General features: G+C 38.9%; 1 protein-coding gene across 1 annotated transcript in view; it reads left to right on the top strand.

Annotated features, from left to right (window-relative positions):
* LOC141472108 (adhesion G protein-coupled receptor A3-like) overlaps window positions 1-12252 on the top strand; it is a 283689-nt gene that overhangs the window by 101454 nt on the left and 169983 nt on the right. The window contains exon 4 of the mRNA XM_074158920.1: window positions 5948-6019. Coding sequence (XP_074015021.1) covers window positions 5948-6019 — 72 coding nt within the window. The remainder of the gene's footprint in view (window positions 1-5947; window positions 6020-12252) is intronic.

Here is a 12252-nt window from a genome sequence, read left to right as displayed (position 1 = left end):
AATGATGAAGTCTGAGTAGCAACTACATTTTAAATAAAAACATTAGGCTGAAACTTTCTTGCTCACTCTGTAGATAGGAATAACAATACAATGAAATGACCGAAATGAGCGCTAATTGTTGCTTTGGCTACATAGTCTAATAACACAACCCTGACCTCTTGTGGGAAAACCAGGAAACCTGTGCAAGTCATGGGCTGCACATCTGAAGACTGCACAGGTGGAGGCTTGGGTCAGCCAGGAGAGACAAGTCAAGCAAGAGGAAGTCATTAGGCACTGGGAAAAGTGAGAATAAAAGACTCTTCAGCAAACTAGAAATGGCAACGTTGAGATTTATCATGCTAGATCTCAAAAAAACCCTTGTTGCTCATATAAACAGGTAACACTAGGAACAACCTGGTGGCAGAGATTCGATTAATTACTAGACTGCCATGTTTGGTACAAATCAGTGTAGTTCCATGGTAAAGAAGAAAATCTCTGCACTCCTAAACTGTGCAGCTGTTGGGTAGCTGGCAGTTGAGCAAAAGGAATAAATAGTATAAACTCCTGTTGAATACTGAATACAGTAATTACTTTAAGATTGTACTTTACATTCACATCTTATTTCACATGTAAAATATAAATGATGCTGTGTAAACGGCAGGACATTGGATTCTTTGATCACGGGCAGATCTACAGCTCACCAGGCATACTGGCAGCAGGTGGGGGAAGCCTAACCCAAAGGGGAAAAAGGATATTGGGACAAGAATTAGCAGGGCTCATTGAGAGAGGTTTAAACTAATTTTGAAGGGGGACGGGGTTGGAACCAGGGTTACTAAAGTGGTGCCTGGGAATAGCGTGCCAGTGCTAGTAGGTAAAGGTGCCAGCACGGCCTTGCAGCCTGTTGCGGCAGTTGATGTGGGAGAGAAGGACACATGTGGCAGTGAAGACATGAGTAGTGATAAGATGGTAACTGCAGAAATGTCTGCACATGGACAGGTGGGAATTAGTGCTTGCCCTCCCAGCAAAATAGTGGGATGATTAGCCCAGCTGAAGTGTATCTACATGAATGCACGCAGCATGGGTAACAAACAGGAGGAGCTGGAGGCCATCGTACAGCAAGAAAACTATGATCTGGTTGCCATCACAGAAATGTGGTGGGAGGACTCGCATAACTGGAGTGCTGTGAGTGATGGTTACCAACTTTTCAGAAGGGACAGGCAAGGAAAGAGAGGTGGTGGGGTGGCCCTTTATCTTAAGGGCAGTATTGTATGCCTCCAACTTAGCAATATGCATGATGACAGCGTTGAGTGTCTATGGATAAGAATTAAGGGGAAGACCAATAAGGCAGACATCGTGGTGGGAATTTGTTATAGACCCCCAAACTGGGATATAAAGGCAGATGAAATATTCTATAAGCAGCTGGCAGAGGCCTCACGATCACTCCCCCTTGTACTCATGGGGGACTTCAACTTCCCAGATATCTGCTGGAAATATAACATAGCAGAGAGGCAACAGTCCTGGAGATTCTTAGAGTGCATGGAAGACGACTTCCTAACGCAGCTGGTGAGAGAACCGACTAGGGAAAGTGCCCTACTGGACCTGCTGATAGTTAACTCAGAAGGTCTTGTGGGGGATGTAAACATTGGAGGTCGTCTTGGACAGAGTGATCATGAAATGATACAATTTTCAATTCTTGCTGAAGCAAGGAGGGGGACCAGCAAAACTGCCACCTTGGACTTCCGAAGGGCAGACTTTGGCCTCTTCAGGAGCATGGTTGAAAATGTCCCTTGGGAGACAGTCCTGAAGGGCAAAGGTGCCCAGGAAGGCTGGTCGTACTTCAAGGAGGCACTCTTAAAAGCCCAGGAAAGAGCCATACCCAAATCCCAAAAAACAAGCAGGAAGGGAAGAAGACCAGCCTGGCTAAATAGAGAGCTTTGGCTGGAGCTCAGGAACAAAAAGAAGGTTTATGATCTTTGGAAAAGGGGCCTGGCAGGCAAGGAGAAATACCAGGAAGCGGTGAAGATATGCAGGGGGAAAATCAGAAGGGCCAAGGCTCAAGCCGAGCTCATCTTGGCCACTACAGTTAAGAATAACAAAAAGGGTTTTTTTTGGTATGTAAACAGTAAAAGGAAGATTAGGGATAATGTGGGCCCACTGATGAATGAGATGGGCACCCTAGTGGTGGAAGACACGGAGAAAGCAGAGTTGCTGAATGCCTTCTTTTCTTCAGTCTTCACTGCTAAGGCTGTCCCTCATGAATCTCTGGCCTTGGAGGCAAGGGGGAGGGTATAGAGAGAGGAAGTTTTTCCTCCAGTAGAGGAGGACCAGGTTCGGGACCACTTGGCCAAACTGGACATTCATAAGTCCATGGGCCCTGATGGGATGCACCCACGAGTGCTGAGAGAGCTGGCAGATGTTATCGCTAGGCCACTCTCTATCATCTTTGAAGGGTCATGGAGAACAGGAGAGGTGCCTGAAGACTGGAGGAAGGCCAACATCACTCCAGTCTTCAAAAAGGACAAGAAGGAGGACCCTGGGAACTACAGACCAGTTAGTCTCACCTCCCTCCCTGGGAAGGTAATGGAGAGACTCATTCTAGATGTCATCTCCAAACAAGTTGAAGAGCGGGGGGTTATTGGAAGTGGACAACATGGGTTTACCAAGGGTAAATCATGTTTGACCAATCTGATAGCTTTCTACAATGCTATAACTGGTTGGTTGGATGAGGGGAGGGCAGCAGATATCATCTACCTTGACTTCAGCAAGGCTTTTGACACAGTCTCCCATAGCATCCTCATTGGGAAACTAAGGAAGTGTGGGCTGGATGAGGGGACAGTGAGGTGGATTGAGAACTGGCTGTGTGACAGGACCCAAAGGGTAATGATTAATGGAGCAGGTTCAAGCTGGAGGCCTGTAACCAGTGGTGCCCCCCGGGGGTCAATACTTGGTCCAGTCCTGTTCAACATATTCATCAATGACCTGGGCGAGGGGACCGAGTGTATCCTCAGCAAGTTTGCTGATGATACCAAACTGGGAGGGGTGGCTGACACCCCGGAGGGCCGTGCTGCCGTCCAGCGAGACCTGGACAGGCTGGAGAGCTGGGCAAGGAAGAACCTCATGAGGTTCAACAGGGAAAAGTGTAGGGTCCTGCACCTGGGGAAGAAGAATGTTAGGCACCAATACAGGTTAGGTGTGGACCTGCTGGAGTCAAGTTCTGAAGAGAAAGATCCGGGGGTCCTGGTAGACAGCAAAATGACAATGAGCAAGCAGTGTGCTCTTGCGGCCAGGAAGGCCAATGGAATCCTGGGCTGCATAGGGAAGAGTGTGGCTAGTAGGTCGAGAGAAGTCATTCTCCCCCTCTACTCTGCACTGGTGAGGCCACAACTGGAATACTGCATCCAGTTCTGGGCTCCCCAATTCAAGAGGGATAGGGAACTACTGGAAAGAGTTCAGCAAAGGGCAACGAGGATGATTCAAGGATTGGAGCATCTCCCTTATGAAGAAAGGCTGAGAGAGCTGGGACTCTTTAGCCTGGAGAAGAGAAGGCTGAGGGGAGACCTTATCAATGCTTATAAGTGTCTGAAGGGTGGGTTGAAGGAGGAGGGAGCCAGACTCTTTTCAGTGGTTGCCAGTGAGAGGACGAGGGGCAACGGGCACAAGCTGGAACATAGGAGGTTCCACTCAAATATGAGAAGAAACTTTTTTACGGTGAGGGTGCCAGAGCCCTGGAACAGGCTGCCCGGGGAGGGTGTGGAGTCCCCTTCTTTGGAGATTTTCAAGACCCGCCTGGATGCAGTCCTGAGTAACATGCTCTGACATGCTCTGGGCAATCCTGCTTCGGCAGGGGAGTTGGACTAGATGACCTTTATGGTCCCTTCCAACTCTAAAAATTCAGTGAAATTCAGTGAAAAGCAGAAGCTGATGCAATATGGGCAACTGCTAGAGATACGGCTATGGCAAGTCAGTCGAAAGCTGCAGGCTGTCGACATCAAAATGTTTTCTGTGAATGATTTGGAGAACTGTTATAATTTGTATTTGAATGACAAACTGAATTATTTCAAGGGTATACTCAAACAGGTACACACAAAATTGATGAAAAGTGAAAATTTATGAAGCATGAAAATTATGCCACTTGGTTATTCAACAGAGGAGCGTTTTGTTTTCTCTAATGTCAATTTTACAAGTCAGCATTAGTAAGTTAAATGTCTTACTCCTGAAAAGGAACACCAGCTTTGTGCATTATGAATGGAATTATGTGTAATATAACATGTATTAGTCTGGAGGAATGTGCAGCAAGTTTTCTTTTCTTTTTGCTAACATTTTTTCAGAAAATTTGTTTCACAATACTGAGATTTCAGCCACTACCATATATCTTATTGTGAAAATAACACTCATTGAAGTAAACTTTGAGAAAAGGGTGTGTAGCCTTTCACTTTATTAAAAAAAAAACATTTCACTGTGTGCCACACTTAGAGAAATATGCACCTCTTTTGATTAATTTACATGAAATTTACTTTTGTTACCCAATTTATGCCCCACATGTGATGCATTTCTTCCATATGTGTTCAGACTTTCCTTAGGCAGAAGTAAAGCATTACCTGACCAAGAATTCTGAGTAGATTCTTGTTTACTATTTCCCTCTTCTAATAGAAAGATATTTACTTGTATATATATATATATGTTTGTATGTTTGTCTTAAACTTACATTTTTAGTTTTTCTATGTAGCTTTCATTAGTAGAACTTAAAGAGTAATTCTAGTATGCAATTATTGCACTGTATTGTTATCCACATTATTTTCTCCACTGTTGCCTACTTAATATCCTTGACAATATTAAGAAATATTTTCATTCTAATGTGATGCTTCATCATTTAATTGTACAATAATGTAATCTTTTTCTGATAGGAGAAGACTTTGCAGTGAATTCTAAAGAAATTGCCTTCACATTCTAGCTAATTGGATATGTCTCCATGAAAGCAATAACTAGATTTGTCAAACTACAACCTTTATTCTTCTTTTTGATTACTTTAGTGTTCTCATGTAACAACAGAAAAATAGGGAATCTGCACAATGTAACAAAGAAATTGGGGGACTACTACTGATTCTAAACCAAAAATATAGTCAGATCAATGTTAACATTTTAATGGATGTAGAATCCTTACATTACTGCAATTATTTTAAAAAAACATACTTGATAAGAAAGAAAATTTGAGTCAAGGTTGAAAACCAAATATGTAAAAATTAAACACTATTACAGAATGAACAAAAAGGCAGCATTCATGTTGTTACCACAACATAATTGTTCATACCTATTTTTATCCCCTTCCTTTAAGTATCCTATACATTATGATGTATGTATGATTTGTACAGAAAACACCCATTCACATTTCTGCAGACAAGAGTTATGGAACGTAATGCCTTGTACTATTTGTGGTCTGAGACAGCCACAGTATTGTTCTTAAAAGAGCTTGCCAATTTTTTACCAAGACTGACCTTCTTACTAGCTCAAAAATTAATTGCCCTCTGGTTTCTGTGATTTCTTCAGCAAGAAAGGTTGCTGTCAATGAGATGAGACATTAGTAAACACTAAAAATATGTCAATTTTTGCTAAATATTGCATGCAACAAAATGCATAGTATTTTTCATAAGTAAATTAATTAGTGCTAGTAACTTTGATAAATAAAATTCTTTATATTTGAAATCTTTTTTTTTTATTTGCTACATATACTAATTGCATTAAAGTGTGATTTTATATAAGTTGCAGGATGGTATGTTTAATTGCAGAATATTGCTCAATAATGTTAATAAAAAAGTTGTTAAATCTATTTAATTCAGTTACATTACATTATGGAAAAAAAATTTATTTCTTGTTTGTCTCTAACTCCTTAAGAGTTAAAGACGTTGTATGTAATTATGTAGGTGTGTATATGAAAAAGACAGACCTAACAGTTTGGTTTGGTTTTTTTCAGGGACCTTTCAAATAACAGAATTGGTTGCCTAACACCAGAAATGTTTGTTGGACTGAAAAGTCTTCACAAACTGTGAGTATAATACCACTTCTGTTTTAAACAGGAGAAATCCAAACTGTCACATGGCTTACCTGAGTACAGTTGGCAATAAACTTTTGTTATAAGAAAATATAGGTTTTGTACTAAAAAAAAAACCCTCTCCTGAGCCTTTGATTATGATGACTTGATATTTTAAAGATGTTGTTTCTGTTTGTAATTGTATAATCTATCAGAACTGCAAAGAATTTAATTTCATTTTCACATTGCGAAGAGGCTAAATGTAACATTTCTGTCTGCATGTCTCAGAAACAATTAAAAGTCAAGCACACAATGAGACTTATACATTGCTCTTTCTGACCATTATGTTGTAACATTTTTCTTTCCTTAAATGTATTACATGAAGAAGTAAGCATACACTGAGAAAAAAATGTGTAAAGCGTCAAGCAAATCTGCACTATCAGTGTAGTTCAAATCACTTCAGAAATATCAATTCTAGACTGTCAAAGGTGTTGTGTTGTACACTTTATTTCTCATAGTACTTTTTGAATCGTTAGTTTATCATGTGCAATTGCACTGGAATACCCTCTAGGGAGCAAAGCAATCAACTTGCATATCCATAAGCATGTCAGAGAGCTGTGTGATCAATAGATTCTGGAAAGAGCACTCAGAAAACATGAGATGATGGTAGGATACCCAGGCTGTTCAGTTTTAGGGAGAATCAGATGACCTGAAAGAAGAGAGAAAATATGTGATGACAGTTTGCTAGTAGATACTAAGTTAACCGGAGAATTAGAGAGAAGGGTTGACTTTGAAGGACAGAAGTAAGGTACAGGACTCCATGACTGGGCAGTAAAATGGCAGATTAAATTTAATGTAGATAAAACACTGAGAACAAATGACGGGAAGAGCTTTGATGACATGTTGATGAACGGGTGCAGACTGCCCCTTTTTTTACTCGTCTCAGATGAGTTGCCAAATTGGGCAAGCCCAACCCACTTGTTGAGGGTTGCTGGGTCTCCTTTTGTTGTGCACGGTGAACATGACTGTGACTGTAAAGCCAGATTACCATAGAAAGTATGTTTAATTCAAAATGGTGAAGTCATCTTACTAAATGGAAGGTGCTTCTAGATGCTAGGAGAAATCTCAATAGAAACTGTTCAAAACCCTGCTCTCTCAGGAAAACATATCTAAAAATTCCATTCATAAATCTTTCAGACTTCATGTAAAAAACTAATTAGAAGTTAAATACAGAGCTTCAGTCCTGTTATGGTAAGATCAGAAAGTCATTCACAGTGAGCGTACAACATTTGCTCTGAGACAGTGTTTGGCTGTATAATCCCCTTTCCTCTGAAGAACAGGAAAGAGTGTGGCAGTGGATCTCCGCATCCTTCACTGATACCAGAGAAGTCAGAAAAAGGCACAATATGCATGCTGCATGCCCATAGTTACTGGACTGATCAAACACACCATTACAATTTCCTTTCGTAAAACAGATTTGTCGTATCCCTGCTCATTCTAGTAACTGATGTACCTGTCCCAGTGTTGGCGAACCTTTTCTGAGCAAGTAGATCCAGAGCAAGTCTCACCAGTTCCCCCTACACTATCATTAACACTGTATTTTCCTTCATCTAGCCTTTTTGTGCATCGTAAGTAAATATTTATGTTTCCCTCAAGATGGAGCTAGCTTTCATTTCCAAGTAGGTGTAGATCCAGGGCTTTCTGTATTGTTTTCTTTCTGAGGCCCAGTTTATAGCAGAAACTCGAATTACATATTTCTTAAGATTCTCAAGTGACATTCTTGTTACACTTTTCACTTTGAATACTATTATTTAATGAAATTACTAGACATCTCATCTTCAAGAATGTTCACCTCTTCTTGTATGATAGTTCTCTTAATACTGAACAATCCTTCCTTTTGTTATTACCAGTTTTCATTTTCACATGCTGAGCCAGAGTCATTCGTGAAAGCACTAAATGAGTGAGTTTTGAAAGAAAGAAAAATGGGAAAAAAAATGTTGGAAATCAGAAATGGGGAAAAAAACCCAATATACATCGATTGGAGATGTATCATGTATACATATATAAAAAGATCACTAGTTTTCTAGACAAGGAAAATTATTTATTGATTTTCATATGCATCTAACATGATACCACATAAGCAGGAGAAAACCATTAACATTTATACTAGTGTTTTCCTGTGAGTGGTATTAGCCTAGAAGGCCTCTAGTTGCCTAGGTATTTTTTGGATTTTAACTACTTCTGCAGATCAGTAGTCATATTGTAGGTGGTCCTGGGAAAGACGATTTCCAGAATTTAGTGTATGCTTTTCCCATAACTACCTATAATCCAAATTACCAACCTTAGTAAATAGAATAGAAAATAGTGGTAATGGGATATATTTAGGTTATATGTAATATCTACTCTTTCTTCATTTCTTACTTATAGTAGAATTGCTAAAGTGTCTTTTGCACCTTGTTTTAGTATATTTTCCAAAGTTTAACTTAATTTTTGATAATTCTCATTGTCCCTCTGTTTCCTGTCTTGTTGCTAACCTTTTCCTGTTCATTATAGTCTCTCTGTTTCTTTGATCTTTTTAAAACTTGAATTATTTTTCAAGATTTAAGAATTGGTTATTGATCCAGTTAGTCTATTTTCCATTTTCCTTATTTGGGTTTTAAATTGCCTTTCTACCATTGACTTAACAAACAGGGCCATCCTGAATTCCAGGTCATGTACTTTAGTAGTTCTTCACTAGTTGCTTTATTTATTTTTTTTATTTATTTTTATTTCAAAAGTCTGTCCTTTGAAATCAGAGGCACAGTAATAGACAACTCTGAATTTCCCTTTCATCTGAAGTAAATCAGTTCATTATTGCTGTGTCAGAAGTTATGACTTTCTCTTTTGTAGGGACCGTCCTCCTTAGCAAAGCAAACTCAAGAGTACCATTACTCTTGTTGGGTCAGTGATTATTTTGTGAAGAAATACAACACAATCTCAAACAAGAGGAACTGTTCCCTGCCATTCATAATATCATTCATTCCTCAAACTCCGAAATCTCATATAGTGACATATTGCTGCAAGTAATTATTTGAACTGAGAGCTCAATTTGCCTCTGGTGTAAGAACTGGTGATTGCTTATTGACTACAAGCTAATGACACTGGTACTTTTCTAGCACTTTCTAGCTTTTTTCTGTGTGGAAGTTCATATAAACTTCTCAGAATCAAACTTTTAAAACATGTTTAAAATACAATAAGTCACCTTTCTGTTGCTGCTGATATGTCTGAATTGTGTTATTGTTTCAGAGGTATGAAAAAGTTTTTCTCTGAAAAGGTTATGGAGAAGCATATGGAGTTGGTGTAACATCAGTGGATCTAGTTGTACCAAGGAAAAGACGACAAGTTCTTAAACATGGAACTGGTTTCAGGGCCATCAAGTGTGGTTTAGATTACTGAAGGAGAAATATTGAGATGTATACGTATGTCTTGATTTATTCAGTTGTTGATTGTGGTAATCAGAGCTCTCCTGTGTTATGTTAGAGAACTGAAGTACAGGAGGATCTTTGCCGGCTGTTATCAAAACCAGTAGGGAGAGCCATGAGTCCACTGGAAGGAGCAAAGGACATAAATCTTTTCATGCACCTTCTGTGAAGCACAGAGATGAGATTTTCTTATACTGTTTACAAGTGCAAAAACAAGGTGAAATAAAATAGCACGGTGTTTCAGTTGATCTTGTAAGTCTAATTCAGTTTGAAAAAATAGAATTAGAGCTGAAAAATCAGCTCTAGGCCCAAACAGACATTAGATGTTTAACCAAACGATGTGATGCATTTATCTAAACTGAGTAGGGCAAAGGTATGTTTAAATACTTCACTAAAATGTAGGATGAGAACTGCCTGAGCTCTCAGGGATAAAGCAAACACTCTTCAAAGGGCTTGGTGGTTTTGTGCAGTCTATTTTAGAACAGGGAAACCTACAGGATTCTTGAATTAAGAAAAATCTAATTAGTAGTATCTTGTAGTATTGTTTTGAAAACATGCACACATAAAGAAACCACAAAAAAGTGTCAGCCTCTTGATAACGTAGAAAAGACAACTTTTACTCCGATTGCAGTCAGGATGTATATTACAGTGAAGAGGAACTGAATTTCAAGTTACTAATGAAATCTAAAATTTCACACAGTTCCTGAATTACTGCAGCCAGTGAGTTGTGATTATGTTCCTTGAGACTGATCTAATTTTTACACCTTCTTGGATTTGATGATTTGTACTCCGGAAAATTATTCCAAAATGCTTTCATATCATATGACAGATACAGCTCTCAGTGCCTCAGACAGTATAAGAGAAGATTTATTATGTCTTCTAAGATATTAGCTTAACTTTTTTGGCTTGTATATTACCCTTTGGCTGTGTTTATACTATGATGAGGTGCACATATTCTAACTAGGAGTGACATAATTGAATGCAACAAATCTTCCAAATCTCCTTTGGTCCCTCAGTGGCCATGTTTCAGTGCTTTGTTCCAGAATTATGTATGCAAATGTATTTCTGCTAGGTAATGGAGCTGCCGTCCACATTAATTCTGTTTATATTTAATCTAGATATCAAGAGCTGTGGAATACTGGGATGGTGCCACGGTACTGATATACCAGATTTCATTTCTTTAGTCCCCCATAAGTTAGCTCTTCAGCTTCTGAAATGTTACAACTTTAAATCTGTTTCAACAAGGACCACTGCTGGATTTTCCTTTTGGAAGTTCAAAACAGAACTTCCTCCTCACTTCCAATTTTTTGATTAAAGTATATCTGATTTATTCTTCATCCTGCCTCTCAATCTTCATCGGCAGTTTTACAATAATATTATACCATATATTCTTGTGTGACTTTCTTGCTGTCATTGAAGCAACTAATCACTTTGTATGGTGCCAGAAACAAAGTCCAAAACAAGGAACATAGTGAATCAAACAGACCCCACTTTGGCAACATCAAGAAATATGCACCGTAACCTGCTCTCTCTGTGTTTCTTTTGTTGTTGCCCAATCCCAGTTGTTGGGATAGTTGTTTTCCCCATCCCATGTTGTTGACTCCTATCCCAGTCTTTTTGCACAGAAGATCAATCTGTCACCCTTGCATTTGACTTTTGCTTTTTAATACTGCTTGTAAGAGTGAAGCATTCTTCATATTCATATGCTTCTGCTTCTACCTATATTTTGCCTCAAAAGGGTCCTCTAAGACACTCCCTTTAACTCTTTTACAGCATTTGTCATTTATATTAAAGCTTTTGGCAAGTGTTTTATTAATTTCTGTAAAAGCAAAAGAGTATTTGGTATATGAAAAAAAAATAAGTGTAGGACCTTATTCTTAAGACTAAAATGTTTTACCTCTGATAGAAAGCACATGTTTCTATTAATGGACTAAGTTAATGGTGTAGTAAGTGCTATCAGCTTTGGAGTGCATTAATTTGTTATGTTTGAAATGTTTGCAAACTAGGTGATACAGATGTTTTTAGAACAAATGTCCTTTTAGATCAAGCTAGCATGGGTTTTTGGATATCTGAAATGGCGGAATTTCACAATGTTATGCATTTGGAGATACTTTAATATATAACATAAATGATGTGAACTGACAGAACCAGGCATTTGCCAGAATCAGATATCTAGCTCAGAAATACATGTGTTAGTGGGGTGATTTGAGAAGATTTCTGAAAGTTTTGTTAGAGAGAAGCTATTCACACTGTTGAAGATCCAGATATTGTAATTATGTGGGTTTTGGGCATAGAAATATATTGCTTTGTGACTTCTACAGCCCTGTCAACAGGATCCTAGTTTGCTAAATATTAGAAATAACATGGAAACTTCAAACCAGATCATTTCCATAAGAATATGAAAGAATATTAAAATTGGCTTACTGGCTTTGTGCTGACTTTTGAACTGTCAGAAACTCAATTACTCCAGCACTTGGCAAAACCACTGAAGAAAAGGTTTACATACTTCTCTGTCATGGTAAAAAGAAACCAAAAATGTGTAAAGGGAACATGAGTCGGGATTTTTTATGTTAACATAATGTAGGTGAGTTCTGGCTAGATATCTTGGTGGATTTGGCAGGAGCTATGGAAAGCCCATAGATTCAATAGGCACAGAATGGGCGCCACCGGCATGTGCATAACTACCATCCATCTGCTGAACCCTGCTACGTCAGCTGTGGAAATGACCTACAGTTTTTCCCTTAAAGCCTTCCGTTGGTCCAAATGGAATTACTGAAATTCAGACTT

This window comes from Numenius arquata, chromosome 15, assembly GCF_964106895.1.
Source record: "Numenius arquata chromosome 15, bNumArq3.hap1.1, whole genome shotgun sequence".
Classification (NCBI taxonomy): domain Eukaryota; kingdom Metazoa; phylum Chordata; class Aves; order Charadriiformes; family Scolopacidae; genus Numenius; species Numenius arquata.
This window is presented reverse-complemented; position numbering and strand designations above follow the sequence as displayed.